The sequence below is a fragment of the Aythya ferina genome (assembly GCF_964211825.1).
Source record: "Aythya ferina genome assembly, chromosome: Z".
Taxonomy (NCBI): Eukaryota; Metazoa; Chordata; class Aves; order Anseriformes; family Anatidae; genus Aythya; species Aythya ferina.
The window spans coordinates 18,763,761-18,780,761 of NC_140299.1; the positions used below are offsets into that span (position 1 = coordinate 18,763,761).

Genomic DNA, 17,001 nt, shown 5'->3' on the forward strand with positions numbered 1-17,001 from the left:
GGCTGCCATATGACTATTCTGAGTACTTTCAGAAGCACTAGAATAAGACACAAAATGCATGCATGCATTTACAACTAAAGCTTTTTGGAGGAGTTACAGCAGAGTAGGCCAGACCATGAAGTGGTCCTAAACAATATCCTAAAATGAGCTGTCACAAGCTGAGTAGATGATCTTAACTGCCATTATTCAAGCAAATAAGGTGGTAGTTTATGCAAAAAAGCACTAAGTACAAAAGCTGCTAGATGATCTATGAACAATAAAAGCACACTCAAAGTAGAACTGCTGTCAATGAGGCAATCATACATAAATTGCAACCAACACAGAATGCAGAGCACCACATGCATTCAGTTGTGCACATTTTAGAGACAGCAGTATTGCAGCGTTCAGATGGCTAAATGATGATAAGGACCTCATTCCATTCTAAGCAGAAACAGACCTGGAAAGTTGATTTTTATATACAAACATTAGGGTATTACAGACATACAAGACATATGCAGCTACAGCCCATGTTGTTCCAGTGTAGAACACAATAAAAACACAAGCAGAGAACTGGTCAGTGTTTATGGAGAGGCAGGTGAGCCTCTAGTTCCACAAGTCCCTAAACAATAAATAAGCATCTGAAATTTTGCTTGCTAAGAGTTTGGGTTTGGTTATAAAACCTACGTCCCAAGGAACTGAAGAAAAATCTATTAAAAAATACTTTTTCATTGCTGGTCAGATCTAATGAATAGCAGTGGTACAGAAAAACTAAAAATCTATTAGATCTGTTTATTTCACACTTCATAGAAATATTTGCATTATGATACTTGGCATTTCTTACGTATCATTTTCCGTGACTTCACTACTCTGTAACAGCAATAAAGTGTCATAAGGCCCATCAGTAAGATAAGAATGATTCCAGAAGTAAATCCTGCCTGTTAAGAGGGAAAAATAGTTTACTATAATAGTTTAATAGTTTATATAACTATAAATAGTTTATATAACACTACAGAAAAACGAAGAGCAAGCCATGTTACCAAAAGCATTTTCATAAGCATATGTTTTTCATAGCTTTACCTGTTTTATCCCCCATGGAATACTTAATATAGATGTACCCATCATTGTATTCCATATCACAAATCTAAGAAGAAAAGAAAAAAGCCAGTGAATGATTTTAAAAGAACTCTTATTCCATATTATCCTCTAAGATAAAATTGTTATGCATACTGTACAAAGCATTCACAAAAATGCATTTTCTGGCTACTGTATGGGAAGGTGCTTAACATACATTGTCACTATACTGGAGTTTTTACCATAGCCATCTGTGCAACTGTCAACTCTAAAAGCAGTTCCTAATGGACTGTAGACATAGATTTCATCTGGAGCTGGAAGTACATGATCAGGAGCAATCTAACAAATGGATGAAAAATAACAATTATTAGTAGCACCAAAATAACTATTAACCAAAATACAGCAAGTCAACTGTTACAGAACAAAATATTTCCATTAAAGTGCATTTTTAAGGAAAAAAAATGTGGACCACATTTTTTTTTTCAGCCCACTAATAGAGATCTTTGGAATCTAACTATGTAACAGAAAAATAGTTTTTCTTCTGCAAAACATCCATAACATACAGAGAGCGATAGCTTAATCACTGCCTCAGTCCACTCCTTAAATCCCCTCATAGACCAGTACACATCTGGGCAGCCTGGACCGCTCTTCCGAAATTCATACCGTTCGTATCTTTTCTTGGATGGTAAAGACATCACACAACAAGTTGATCATGACTTGTGATAACACAAGACCTTGTTAAGGCACTCATCTACTAGGTATTTACTTTAAAACAAGCTACAGAGTGATTCTCCCCCTACATTTACTTGTGCTTCTTTTATAAAACTAGGTTGTGGAAGAACCAACATGCTGGAGACCACTCAGTTAATGTGACCCCGTGTTTTCCTTACCAATGCCCTGTCTGTAGGAGATGTGAGCCTGCTATAATAATGAATCCGCTTATTCATTGCTGAAGCTTCGTCAGTGACTCGTTGCATGTCATCGTTCACGCTGACTATGTTTTTAGGCTCCACATGAAATGGTCTAAAGGAGAGAAAAAAAACAAAAACAAAACAAAACAGGAAGGAGATGAAAAACCTTAACAACCTTGTAATATGAGAGGTAACGTAATTCAGAGCACAGTTTAGGATCACTCTGGATTGACCTGTCACTCACTGAAACAAAGCACATGCGAATCCATCACTGCCATGAGAGAAACTGCTATACATGAAAGAACCATGCCTTTATATTATCCATATTAAAATGGCGTCCTGCACAGGTTCTACATGGCAAACTAACATCAAAATTCAAACCTAATATCCAGTGCATTAGCTCTCAACAATGAGTCTCAGTAGAACTACATGTTAATAAGCTTGGCCAAGCTTATTAGTGTTTATAGCTTGTGTTGCCAGAACTAGTGATGAGGAATAGAGCTAGAAACAGAAGGCGTGAGAATTCAGAAATAGAAAGAAGACAGAGAAAAAGAGGAATGAGCAGTGCTAATGAGGACCAACTAAAAAAAGGCTGGAAGTAATAACCTAGCCAAAAAACACTGTATAAAATTGTGTTTAATGGGGAAGGAACCAAGCCCAAATCAGCCAATACGATCATAATTCTTTTTAAACCAAAGCAACCAGGAATGGAATTTGTCAGAGACACTGAACAGCAGATGTCCATTTTCAGCTCTGAATCACCTCAGGATTTCCTTTTAAATTCAATTAGATTAATTACAGAGAACAGGATTTTCACTCAGCAAGAAAAGTCCTACAGTTCAGAGATACACTCTCACAGAGATGTGCAGCATGCAGATGATCTCCCTGCCCTCTTCTCTATTTACATGTTAGACTGCAAGAATGGTCCTAGCCACTGAAGAAGGATGCAGCCTCATGCCCCAATTTTTTCTTTGCATACATATAGGTATGGAGCAAGCAGAGTGAAAGCTTCAGTTCCTCCTGCACTGCTCCCGAAGTTACAACATGGAGATATATAACCTAATCAAAATACTGCAAAGATTGCAAGGGATAATGGTGACCTGCAAGCCTTGCTGCATGTTTTTTGGGTTTTGTTTTTCCTTTCACCTTTTCATTCCCAAAGGCATATCAACATCATCCTGATCTTCCTCCAGGTTAAATGACTTAGAAACAAACAAACAAAACACCAAACCAGAACCCACAAAAGTAGGTATTTCAACGTTTCATGCTACCAATGGCAAAAATCAAGTCAACAATAAATCCTGCCATTTTATCTGTAATACCACCACCTATTTGAATTGACTGTTTGGAAGTATGCATTTCTGGCTCAGACTACTAAAGAACTTTGTCAGCCCCTCCTGCCACAGATCTCAGTAAAGTGACAAAGATCCCATTCTCCTTTCCTGTGAATCATTAAGCATTTGCACCATGACACTATCTTTTAGCTGGGAAGAAGACAAGAAATACAGCTCTGAAATCAGTTGTGATATCTCTGAAAGAGATGATGGTGGGTCCTCAACTTTTAGCATGACTTCATCCCTGTATGCTTAATAGGTATTGCAGGTATGAATAACGGGAAAAATACAAACTAACAGAAGCAGAAAACAAAGAAAAATAAATTTATTCTCTACAAATTATAGTAAATAATTATTTCCTTTATCTTAGACATCACTAATTCTTACATCTTCCTTCATCATGGAAAAAATTTCTTAGACTTCCTAAATCATTTCTGACATACTGAAATGAAAGTGAACAGTCTACATTTTGCTTCAAAGCAGGCCAACCCCTGGCAAAGATTTCTTTCAGCATGGTGATTGTTATATATGGAGTGGTAATTCGTGTCAAGAAAATGGTTGATATTAATAAAGAAGGGGGAGATTTGGGAATGTGGCCATAGGGGTTGGAAAGCCACATGGTTGAGATAACATTAGACTCTTAACGATGAGGCCATCGGGAATATAAAAGAATTTAGAGGGAACAAAGAAGGGTGATTCAGGAGACTCCATCCAGTCTCCTGTTTCTTGTTCTCCAGCCATTAGGGCATGGAAGTTTCTGGGTGTTTGCTGTTGTTGTTACGTTCAAAATTGTTTGACCAATGGAAAGTTGTTTTGAAAAGAACTGCTGTGGAGAGAAGGGTATAAGAGGGGAGCCTGCCCTCAAGATAAAAAAGGCAACACGATGAAGTTACGTCAATAAAGAAGCAGGAAAAAGAAGAGGAACAGGTTGGCAGAATGGAGATCAGGACAGGAACAGGCACATTGATCGCCTCATGAAGATAGGTTCGGCCACACTCAGCAAACTGCTCAGAGAAGCTCGTACAGAAAGTCGCTGGAAATAGGCACACCGGAGCTGGAGATAAGCTCGAGCTGAGAGAAGCAGACCTGCGCACACAACTGCCCCTGGCTGGTCAACAGCTGCGCATTGTGGGGAATCATACGTCCTTAGGAACAAAGACTGTCCTGGTAACCTTACAGCTCATTCCCCTTATTAACAATCGGACAGTTTATGAGCCTGAAATATGGGACCAAATTGAGGTCAAGGTGTGGGACTCTGCAAATAAAAACGACAAGGTTGCAGTGGGATTGCTGAGCATCTGGCAAGCAGTCTCTGAGGCCTTAAAGAGCCGTGTGGGGCCACAGTCAGACACGTGTGGTTTGCCAGACAGTGAGGGAGCTGCGGGCTCCTTTACTGATCCGACTGCTACGCCATCGCTGCTGCTACAGCCATCGAAGGATTTTGCTGTTTTGCCCCCTGCTGACCTGGACGTGCCTTTTGATCCAGGCCTCATTGGCCTTGAAAAGTACATAAGGCCTGAAGACCGAGTTGCTTGACAACTTAAAACGAGACATATTGTTCAAAAGGAATGGAAAATGGAGACTGTTAAGTCATGGAACTGAAAGGATTGTTTGTTACCTTTTCTGATCGTGAATATGTATAGGCGTACTCGATTTTAGTAAGCTATGGAACTTAAAGGATTGTTTGTTACCTTTCCTGATTGTACATATGTATAGGCATACTCGGGTTTAGTATGCAAAGCAATGTTCTGTATATTTGGAAAGTTTGATGTTCGTGTGTGCGTGTTGGTGGAGCATAGACTCCCCGCACACCCAGCGCTGTTTACTTGCCTTTTATAATTTTTAGAAATATTTGTTTTATAAATATTACAAAATTCAGATTGAATTCAGACCTCATTTATAACAGTGATCAACACCTGTTGACATGGCCATCAAAGAAAATTCTTCCGGACTGGAAGACAGTGAGTGATTATTTTCTAAAGCAAGTTAAAGCCACGGAAAATTTTGAAGGTGAAACAACATAAAATGTGAATATGACATTCTATTTTATGGTGAAAGCACTACTGTTTGTCAATAACCAAGTATCAGGAAAAAAAAGATATGTAGCAAAGATGTATCTGTCAGTAGGTAAGAAATTATTCAGAGAAAGAGCATAGTCTGGATTGAACAAGCAATTTGGGATGCGATCTTCCCCTCTGACCTCCACTAGGAGTTGGTAGTGCTCTCTCTAGGATCAAGGCCACTTCCCAGCCCCAGTTATCTCCAGATCAAAGACTGGCTGTACTACAAACTCAGACATGTCTGGGAAGCTCTCAAAGATTACTGTGAGATTTTCTAGGTCCAAGGTAGGCAGGATACAAGCTGGGCTCTGGCAAACTCTTTCTAGGGACCTTAAGTCTAGCACTGAAGCGGTCTGTGCACGTAGGCTTCAGCAGCTGCAATAGGTTCCTAGAAAACTTTCTGATTTATACATGCAATCACACTATGTCACTCATGGCAAAATGAATATGAAAAGGCTGAGGGACAATGTGATCTGGGGGAAAGGAAGAGGTTACATGACTGGAGGCCGTGACTATTAATGCAGAACAGTGCAGACAATTACAATGCACTGAGATAGACTACAGTATCCAATGAATTTACTATATTCACACCAACAAACACAATAACTTACATTTCAATAGCTAGCCTAAAAAACAATGCTCTTTTTAGCAGGACAAACACATCAGTAAAACACAGCTGTTTTCCACAACAGAATGAGTACAGACAAGAAGCGGGATCCCATGCAGGAGGTCCACACCTCCCAAACATTAGCCCCTGCACATGTACTTCAGAAACCATCCCCAGCAAACCTGCAACTACACTCATCTGCTAGTTATTTATTACACAAAGGAACACAGTTAATGAGAATCCAATGCTGGTCCATGAAAGAGAGGAGAGGGCTCTTATCCAAACTTCCCCACAATATGATCTTTGGTAGCAATTCCTGCTAGCAAAGATAATGAAAAAAGGCACTCATAATTAAGACTGTTTCCAAATACTGTGCTGTGTAAACTTCCAGTGTTGGATTTTGAAGGTTGGGAAAGAACACAATAGGATTTTTTTTTTTTTGGCAAGCCACATACAATCTTGCAACTACTAGCATGTCTAAGGGTGCTACATCTCATTTCTAGACATTTTCAGAAATGTATTTTGCAGAGCAATGAAGGAGTAGAGCAAATACCTACCTTACTCTGTCATTGAAATATTCCTAAACATCAAACAACTGTTTCTGGGCATCTGATCAAAAGCAGTTTTCTGAGTATTAAGCCCTTATAACATAATTTTTTATGTCAGTGTGTTTTTTAGCTCTACATGATGGTGCTAATACCTTCAAATTAGGCAAACTTTTCATACCCGAACAAATAGGGAAAAAATATATAAAATAAAATAAAAACGCATTAGAGGATGCAACTTCTTTCCACTCCTCCAAAAAGACCAAAAGAATCTACTTCAGCTTATTACACTGATTTCTATGACTACACAGTATCAAAAATCTATCAGTTATTTTCATGGATTTGAACGGATTATTGTACTGAGATAAAGCTGGCAAATTCCTCTGTCTGTTGTTTTACTTAGTCACCGAATTATTACAGGAACTTTATACATGGCACAGAAGAAACTAATGAATAAAACTGGTACCATCATGAAAATTAAAGTAAGTGTAATGAGTAAAAGGCTATATTCATCGATTGCTATTTCTTCCTTAATCAGGAATCACCTCCTACCTGTGTAAGAACACTAGAGATGTTAGTGCACTTACTTTGAGGAAACCAATTAAAAGAACACCATTGACTTGATTTCTGCCATTCTAAGCTGTCTGATTTGTAAACCGTATGCTCATGGTGTATTCTATAAGGTCTTTACTCTTTTGGAAAAAATCAGCTTTTTCCAGGTTCTTAATACCACTGTCATTATAATGATCAGCACATGACCGTGCAACTACCTGAAAGTATTTGATGGCAGTGGAACCAAAATAACCCTTCAGAACACAATACTAAGTCATCTTGCTCAGAGGATATACATTCTAGTTTAACAAATAAGGAATTACAAGCTTTTCCATATCACATTGCAAGCACTGTTATGTCTTCTCTGGCAAAGGTTACCTACACATTCTACACTGCTCTTACAAGTAAGAAGTTTCATAATGAGGTCTTGTTGGAAAGTAGTAAAATTAGGAATTAGTAAAAGTGTTAGCAATAGAGAAAAACAAAAAGCATGAAATGGAATAAAAAGATCACACGGGTTTGGAGAAGTAAACTTATGAATGCAGAAACAGTAGCTTTGCAGAAGGTAGTACCTAATACTGTATAACTTTTTGTCAGCTAAGAGAAATTTCAAGATGAAAAGGGAAGACTTTTGCATGAGAAAAAGCTTCTCTGACTGCCACCTACAGACACTGTTTAATTTGTAACAATTTAATTTCACCTACTCATCTTTCCTACATTGTGGGAAAACATTATGGGACTTCAAAAAGGATTGAAAAATAAACCAACAGGGAAGAAGTCTTGATCTTCTCTTATCAGAGGCATTCTTACTTTCTTCATATGTAAAAAAAGCTTTTTCATATGCAAAACAATAGATTGACAATAAGTAGGTTTGAAAAGCAGTAAGAAGAAAAAAGAAACTCCTGTCCCTTGAATACAATAAGCATCAATACGCCATTGCAATGGAATTCGGCCTTTTAAAGGGCCCTAAAAAATGGCCAAACACACCTAATAGATCTGAGCAATTCAGGTCATTGTGAAGAATAGTAACACCCTCTTTAAGAGGATTAAATGTGGCTTTGTATTTTCACCAAAATACTAGAAGAATACTATACAAAATAATTTACAACTCTAATAAACAATTAGTTTATTATTCTTATGTAAACAGTGAAAAGCATGTCTTTCAAAAATCCAACGTCCTCCAAGCTGCTAGGAAAACTAAACTGTATAAATGCAGTCAAACCTAAAACAACCCAAGCAAACAATTAGAATAGAATCCAGAAAGTCAAACAGTGATTATAAGTAAATCACACAAAACACTTCAATATCAACCTCAATCAAAACAAAAATAAGGACCCTGAAAATTGGTGGTAGGGGACCACACAACTATGTCTGATCACAGTTTCTGAACAGCAAGTTTAAAAAAGGAGCAAACTAAGCAGAAAACATCATGTACTACTATTGCATTTGCACTGTTTGATGCTCTTATGGATGATAAACCCCTCTCCCTCGAGCTGCAATTCCTTGAAGCTCTAATGAGTAAGCCCTTCCAGTCACACTCCCAAGACTACAAAGCCCCATTCACTGCTCTGATTGTGCCCAAGGCACACCCTGAAGGCCTATTCTTCCCCATTCCTTTCTCAAAAGATTGTGCCACCTCTTCTAATATGCAGAAATGAAATTCAGCACTGTTCGACACCACAATGATTTCCAGGCCCTTCTGATATCCCAGGTCTCACGCCCTTTATTTCTTGTGCCTCTGCATGCTCGGAAGACAAAAGATCAGGATGTACTAAATAGGAGAAAGGACTTTCAGGAGGCACAATAAGGACAAAGAGGATGGATCTGCAAAGCTGGAGGTTGTAGAGCTGGGAATGTAATACAAGAATACTTTACTGCTTTTGGGGAGGAAACTAAATGCCAGGTGCTACAACCTTTTATGAAGTTGAGCCTCCAAACTTAAGAAATCACACGGAAAGTAAAACACATAACAAGGAATCAACACCAAACCTCACTGTTGAAAAGTGGATCTTGGCATTTCTATATATTGCGAAGGCACAAACTTCTCCTTTTACTCTGACATCACTACACCACCTGAAACCCTTTGCTCCTCCAACACAGCAAATGGCTGCTTTAACATGAGGAGCTCCCAAAATACATATAAATTGGCAATCTTCCAATTCTGGGTGGGCTATGAGGGGCTCTGACACTCCACAGGAAGAAGATAAACCAAGAATTCATTTTTCACAATTCCTTTTCCATCTTGAAAGTACCCTACTATTTTCTCATCTTTACATACACTATTCTGTACTTGCACACACCTGTATTTCACTCTTCCTCGGTGCTAACCCCTTGTCCTCCTCCCCTCCTCCTTCCTTTGCTCCCAGAGAAACAAGAGATGGTTTAGTCCCTGGCTAACACAGGTATAGGCTCTTACAGCATTCTAAAGCTACCCACTCAGGCTGACACAGCAGGAAATCACTATCCTCAAGTACTCTTTTGCTGAAGTGGACACCAGTAAAAGGATTTTGTATACAACAGTGCCATCTTCAGCTTCTTCAGGAAGACTGCACTACTGAAATATGACACTGGATGCAAATACAAAATAAGAGGCAGAAGAGCACAAACAGGGTCCAAAAGGTAGCATGGCGATATTCCGTTCCATTATGCAAAAACGTGGAGCTGGTATGTCCAGCAAACTTATGAAAGGCAGTTCCCACCCTGATTTCAGTTTTGGTTCCAGGACCAGCAACAACTCACAGAACTATTAACAGCAACAACAGCGGAAGTCTCCCACTTTGAGCCCCTTTGGGGAATAGAGCTGTTAAATTATATAAAACCATGCAAAATTACTGCTTAGCTAGATAATACTGTTTTTTTGTTGTTGTTGTTGTTTTGTTTTGTGGGCATGCCAAAAAGGATGGGCTGCTGTATTTTTCATATTTGCTCAATCTCAAGAAATTCTATAGCTTTCCTAAAAACAATAGTCACCACTATTTCCTCAATACAAGCAAATAATGTATTCCTCTAGTATTACCTGTGGAATGCACACAGAGCCATTTACACATATCAACAGCTATTTATCTACAGCATCTGGCAAGCTGTCTTGTGTAGTCTCAACATTTCACTTTGTTGTGCTAAATACAAACCACCACACTGTATTCATTCAGTTATTGAAAAGCATTTTACAAACCACATGCAAAATTCTAATTGAGGCACCCTCCCTGAAGTAACATCAATTGAAAAGTCTTATTAACAAAACAATAAGCACATCTCTTCATCCAGTGCTTGGAGGTAATGTCATATAGAGACCAAATAGGAACTGTTGGTATTCAGACACTGAATTCCAAATGTTAGTTTTCTGTCTTAACAGGATTCAGTTGCTAGAAGCAAAGATTAAACAACTCTTTACTACACAATCATTCTGTTGCTCAGTATTTGTCATACCTTTTGCATTTAAAATCTTCTGGATTAAACTGTATATTCATGATTCCATAATTGCTTTCATCGCCTCCAACGGGAATCAAGAGAGGTTTGGTGTCCTCTTCCATATTTGATGGATTCACTTCTTTTTTTTTCTAGATTCTGACAGTTATTCTAATCTAAAGAAAGGAAAACAGAAAAACACAGTTAAGTAAAACTGTGTACCTGTTATTAATTTAACAATGGCAGAGTCCCACAGAAGCTTCAGGAGATCCTGAGATGAAAACAAACAGAAAGTCCGTTTAATTTGTTGCTTAAGAGTTCTTATTTCATAATGCAAACATCCCAGGTTAAGTAGAGCAGTTACAATATTTTTATAACATACTACCCATTTAAGTGGTCAATATACCATTGTGCTCTCAATCTCTGTTACTATCACACCAGGCAATATTAACTAAAGCATTATGATGGACACTGTCTTTATGTTGGGACTGAAACAGGTTTGTAAAAACAACATTCAGAATCTGAATTTCTTTTGAGCTACCATTGCTAAGAATCAAGCACACCACGTGGAAAGTAATGTTAAGTGTATTTATATGTAGGTCATATTCCATGATTTTCATGAGACTCCTCAGTCCTTACTGCCCCACTTTAAGACCACTGTGATTTTTAAGAGTTGTATTTCCGATTTGTAACCGAACAGCTGAGAAAAATTTATTACAGTTATTAGAGCTATTGTTTCAATAATTTACTTCAGACTTTACAGCAAATACATATGCAGTTTTTTGGTGTACTTCCCATAACAATAATAAAGATCAGATTATAACAGTCTATCATGTTCAGGCTCTTTGAATTAAAGGCAATGAGTGGTTTAATAATGCATTAATAATTAGGTGTTGTATGCATTCAGAGTGGTCCTAAAAAGCAGACTGCTTTTAAGCAAATGGAATTCTATTTGCTTAAACTGAATTGCAGACCTCACAAGGGACTTGCTGTGGTCTCATGTTCAGCTGAACAAACATAATGGCTTTAACAGCTGTCATCCCTGCTACTGCCTGAAGAATTCCCCACATATGAAGAAAAACAGTAGAGGTATCTGCTTTTTTAGGGGGACTGTTCCCTGATGCTTTAATATGTTAGGCAGGCTGGTGGAAAGATGGATGGGAACTAGAGCTGGCAGAAGGAAGGATGGCACAGGATGGTAAGATAGAATGAGGTAGGTATCATCCTTCTACATCTGAAGGAGAGGATGAAGAACAAAGGAGAGGTAGCAGTTTTCTACTGAGTTGACATTCGGGGGCCCAAGAGCTGCCATTGCTAAAGGAGGTGTGCAAAGATGGTGAAGGAGAACACGGGGTGTTGGGGGGATGCAAAAGCACCAACATGGGTTCAAACTGCCTGGAAGCGCATTTTAGAGAACAGGCTTCTGTTGTGTGCAGAGCACAGGTGACAGCTCTCTATTGTCAACTGGAGGTAACTACTGGAGGCTCCAGTTTCACGGAATTGCTGCTGAAAACACTAGTCCTGCCCTTGACTGCACAAAGGCATTTGTGTGGTCCCAATATTTAACTGGACTGGGAAAACTGATCTAAATGAAAATTAACCATTCTTTCCTGTGTTTTACATTTAGATCAGTTTTAAGCCTGGGGGTTGTTGTCCAGCTGCACACACGTACATGCTTGTACAAAGTAAGGGGCTCATGCCATTTCATCTGGAAGGGCTGACACCTCCCTCATGCCTTCAGCATACATGACACTACAGCCCAAGACATGAGAGACTTGAATGAAGTTTTAGTTTAAATGCATTACTTTGGTTCATTCATTTTAGCTCTGTAAGAGGTTGTAAGGAGTGATCAGTGATAATAAGACAACTGTGCAAGCCTTCTTTGCAGTCCCTGGTAGCATCACCTTTTTCCATTTTTGTCACACTCTAGTTTACGCTGAAGTCCTTACCTTCTACAGCAGTGCTGGCTTTAATTTGAATGTCTCACATTCTCTTTTTCTTCTAAACTCTTCTGGTGACTCTCAGCTTTCACATTCCTGCTCATTTCTTCTCTATTTTCTGCCTCCTCTACACACTGTCAAAATCGCTTTCCAAACCTGTCTTTACCAACCACTGTTTTCAAAGAGATTTCTTAATTGAAAGCAATATTCTGATTTCCTTTTATGTCACATACTGTTCCTTTCCAAACCCCATTTACAGCTTCCCTCTTGTTTATTTATTTCCTATTGTTTTCCCATATTTTTCTGTAGCTTTTAGTCACCTCCTTCCTCTCTGCTGATTACCTTTTATGCCTTGCACACTCCCACAGTTTAATTCATCTCAGTGCACATCTACTTCCTCCAGCTAACTATTTCTGAAAGAAAAGTGTGGGCCCGAGATTTCATCCACTGCTACAACTATCCACCTGTTCCTCTGCCATTCCCAAGCCCTTCCATATCCTTCTGACTGAACCTCAAGGCAACAGTTTTTATGGCTTTATTTTTTGGCTTTATCGGTCATCTCTAGAGTTTACAGCTTCTTTCTTACTAAGACAGTAAGCATCAGGTGGAAGATGGATAATCCTGCATGTTTTTTTTATTCCATTCTATTGTCTTTTCCAGCTCAACATTCTGCATGCTTTTTATGAAGAGGCACACACCCCCATCTCTCAGAAGCTGAGATCCCTCACTCCTGCATTCTGCAGCCTCTTCATTTGAGTTTAAATCACACTCTGGATTTAGCTATAAGAATGCAGATGAAAATTTTAAGTCCCTAGTGGCTCAACTGAAATTGGAAATAAACTCAAATCTCAAACTCTCATTAATGTTTTTAGCCGGAACTGTTCAGGAGACTGTGTTACTGAAATCCCTTCTTTCCACAGGGCCTGGTTTATGGTGTGGATTAAGAAGACATTAAAGGCTAATACAAAAACAGCTTTGAATTAAGACACTGCTTCCTTAAAACGTCCCTTAAACAATGTCTTTGTGCTTTGCAATTCAATCTGACATATGCTGAAAACACTGATCAGCAGTCTAACTTCCTCTGTGCTGTGACTATAAAGAACCCACAACATTTTGTAATATTCCATAAAGAAAAACAGTCCTTCCAAGACACAACATGCAATAACTTAGGCTTGAAAGCACTATTTTGGGTTAAAACATTGTTTCTTATTTGTCTCTTAAGGACCTACTTAAAAGCTGGATTGGTGAAAAGTGCTTATTGTTGAGAACAGATAGGTGAAGCTTATGACTAGCAAATTAATTACTTCACAAATAGACACAGGTACCTTATGTGAGGACTGTAGCTGGAACCAATGTAGCTTTAAAGAAAACTGCAGGCAGAAGAGTAATATGCAGAAAAATGAACCCGATAAACTTCTTTTTATCTAATTATCTAATTTTTAACCAATAACTCCTTTGGGCTGGATTGCATTCTCAATAAATATTTTTAATACACAGGACAGAGCCAGTTATGCTGTCTGGACTTACTGCTTGACACTTTTCTTTTCAATAACCACTTCTCAGCTGATTACTTCGCTAGTGTCCTAGTTACCTATCTAAAGCTTTTTATACTAGATATGTGATCTCTCCTCAACTAGTTCTGGAGGCTTATCTTTTAAAAACTTGTTATATGACAGGTTCTGTACACAGTCTTCAAATCCTATAAGGAAGACTGGGAAATAAAGTATAAAGAATTATTGCTAAAAATCAAAACTGCAGGACAAACTTCATCCTGTTTGTGTATCTTATGGTACACTGTGGTCACAGTTTTCACGTGGCCACTGCTGCATTCTAAGAATTATAATGGACCTCTGGGAATTACTGTATAGCTACTTGGAAATGGAGACAATAGCTTTAAGGTCACCTGACTTATTTGTTATCACACTGGAAGGGGTAAGAGATAGTCTTTGGCTAGCTCCATGCTGAAGAGGCAAAACAAGTTTTAGGCTTGACGCTGCCCTGAAGCTTTTGTGCTATTAAGCCATACAAACTAAGATTTTTGTGCAAATAGGAAAAAGGTTTCTGCTAATGGTAATGTACCTAGCGTGAGTGATACGAATTCATGACACAAAGTCTTCAGCAGTGCTGAGTTAAAGGTGGCGTTGCTCTCTGTTGCTCATTCTCGCAATCCTACCTCTCGTCCTGTTTGTGGTGGCACAGCTATTTGTTTTCTTTCTCATCTTGGTGCAACAGACAGAACCAGGGAATAGATTTGGCTAAAAAAAAAAAGTAAATCCAGAAAGGAAGATTACTGCTTTGGATCTAGACTAGGATTGTGTGGGCTGTAGTTCTACAGAACCAGAAGTTTCACTGTACGGTTAAAGAGATACAAATACAGTTTGCTAGGAAAGACAATACTGCTGCAAGCATCGGTAAAACCAAAGCCCAAAGGACAAGCTGTGTCTGACAGTATGTTCCCCATTTTTTATCTCCCCTGCTTAGGTCCTACTTTGTATAACTGCAAAATGAAGGTATGCTAGTGCTGTGCACTGCTGAATGATATTAAATATTTGGAAAGCAACAAATTAACTCTCAAACTGAGCATTCACAATAGTACTGTTTTTGTTGTTGTTGTTGTTGTTTGTTTGCGGGGAGGTGGGGGGAGCTTATTCCCTATCCCTAAAGTAAGAATGGTAATACAAGCTGTGTCTCATACACGTATTGTGAACAGGAAGTAACTTCCAAGGAAGACTCAACTGTAATTCATACTAAGCACTGCAAAAACTTCCACAAGGAACAGTTACAGTCTGTTGAACAACAAGTACGGAAGATAGTCTTATTCAAAAGTGGACTGAACACTATCACTTTGCTGCTCTGCTGCTGCTCAGACAAAACCGTTTCAACTCTGAGAACTGTTCAGCTTCAAAAAAAATAATGATCAGGTAACTGAATATTTCTGATCCTCCGAGGACAGGCAGATGACACTTGGGTTCTCCAGCCTGGAGAAAAGGAGGCTCAGAGGTGGCCTCACTGCTCTCTGCAACTTCCTGAGGAGGGGAAGTGGAGAGCGAGGTGCTGGGCTCTGCTTCCTGGGAACTGATCACAGAACATGGAAACAGCACAAAGCAGCACCAGGGGAGGTTCAGACTGCACATTAGTAAAAAATGCTTTACCATGAGGGTGGTCAAACAATGAAATAGGCTTCCCAGAGAGGAGTTGATGCCTGTCTGTATTTCAAGGAGCATTTGGAAAAAGCCCTCATTATGCTTTCACAGGATCAAAGAATCATTTAGGATGAAAAAGACCTCTAAGATGAAGTCCAGCTGTTAACCTAGCACTTTCAAGTCTACCACTAAGCTATATCCCTAAGCACCACGTCTACAAATCTTTTGAAGACCTCCACAAATGGTAACTCAACTGCTTTCCTGGGCAGGCTGTTCAAATGCCTCACAATCCCTTCAGTGAAGAAGGGATTGCATATTTCCTTTATTTTAGGTTGCATATTAGGAACAGCAGAGCTGAATGATGACCTCCAGGTAGGGTTTCACAAGAGCAGAGCAGAGGGGGAGAATCACCTCCCTCCACCAGCTGGCCATGTTGCTTACGATGCAGCCCAGGATATGCACCTCTCCTGGTGCAACCTGATGCCATTTTTTCTTTCCCATCGCTTGATGCTTGGGAGAAAGGAGAAAAGATGAACCCACTGCACCTCACTACAACCTCATTTGAGGTACTTGTAGAGAGCAATAAGGTCTCCTCCAAACCTCCTTTTCTCCAGGCTAAACAACCCGTTCCTTAGCTGCTCCTTGTAAGACTTGTTCTCTAGGCCCTTCACCAGCTTCACAGGCCTTCTTTGGACATGCTCCAGCACCTCAATGTCCTTCTTGTAGTGAGGGGCCTAAAACTGAACACAGTATTCAAGGTGCAGCCTCCCCAGAGCCAAATATAGGAGGACAATCACTTCCCTAGTCCTGCTGGCCAAGCTAATTCTGTTCCAAGCCCTGATGCTGCTGGCCTTGGCCACCTGAGCACACTGCTGGCTCATATGCAGCTGGCTGCTGACCAATACCCCTAGATCCCTTTCTGCTGGGCAGCTTTCCAGCCGCTCATCTCCCAGCCTGTAGCTCTGCTTGGGGTTGTTGTGCTCCAGGTGCAGGACCCAGCACTTGGCCTTGCTGAATTTCATACAGTTGGCCTCAGCCCTTAGTCTGGCCTATCCAGATCCCTCTGCACAGCCCTGCTACTCTTGAGCAGATTGACACTCCTGCCCAAGTTGGTGTCGTGTACAAACATATTGAGGGTGCATTCGCTCCCCTTGTCCTGATTATTGATAAATACATTAAAGAGGACTAGCCCCAGTACTGAGCCCTGGCGGACACCACTGGTGACAGGCCTCCAGATAGATTTAACTCCATTCACCACAATTCTCTGGGCCCAGCCACCCAGACATTTCTTTTACCCAGTGAAGCATATGTCCATCCAAGCCATGAGCAATCAGTTTACCCAGAAGAATGAATGCTATGGGAAACAGTGTCAAAACCCTTACTAAAGTCTGGTAAATTTAAGTTTTGGTTAGCCTTGAAGTGGTCAGGCAGTTGGACTAGATGAGCTTTGAAGG

General features: G+C 39.6%; 1 protein-coding gene across 4 annotated transcripts in view; it reads right to left on the reverse strand.

The window, feature by feature from the left end:
• SLC38A9 (solute carrier family 38 member 9) overlaps positions 1-17,001 on the reverse strand; it is a 53,149-nt gene that overhangs the window by 32,998 nt on the left and 3,150 nt on the right. For 2 of the 4 annotated variants that reach the window (XM_084504699.1, XM_084504698.1), the window contains 6 exons: positions 14,578-14,659; positions 10,486-10,640; positions 1,941-2,073; positions 1,268-1,389; positions 1,057-1,120; positions 821-914 (listed from right to left, as the gene is read on the reverse strand). In XM_084504699.1, the coding sequence (XP_084360825.1) occupies positions 821-914; positions 1,057-1,120; positions 1,268-1,389; positions 1,941-2,073; positions 10,486-10,589 (517 nt within the window). In that variant the 5' untranslated portion in view covers positions 10,590-10,640; positions 14,578-14,659. The remainder of the gene's footprint in view (positions 1-820; positions 915-1,056; positions 1,121-1,267; positions 1,390-1,940; positions 2,074-10,485; positions 10,641-14,577; positions 14,660-17,001) is intronic. The other 2 variants (XM_084504697.1, XM_084504700.1) reach the window with 1 other exon arrangement.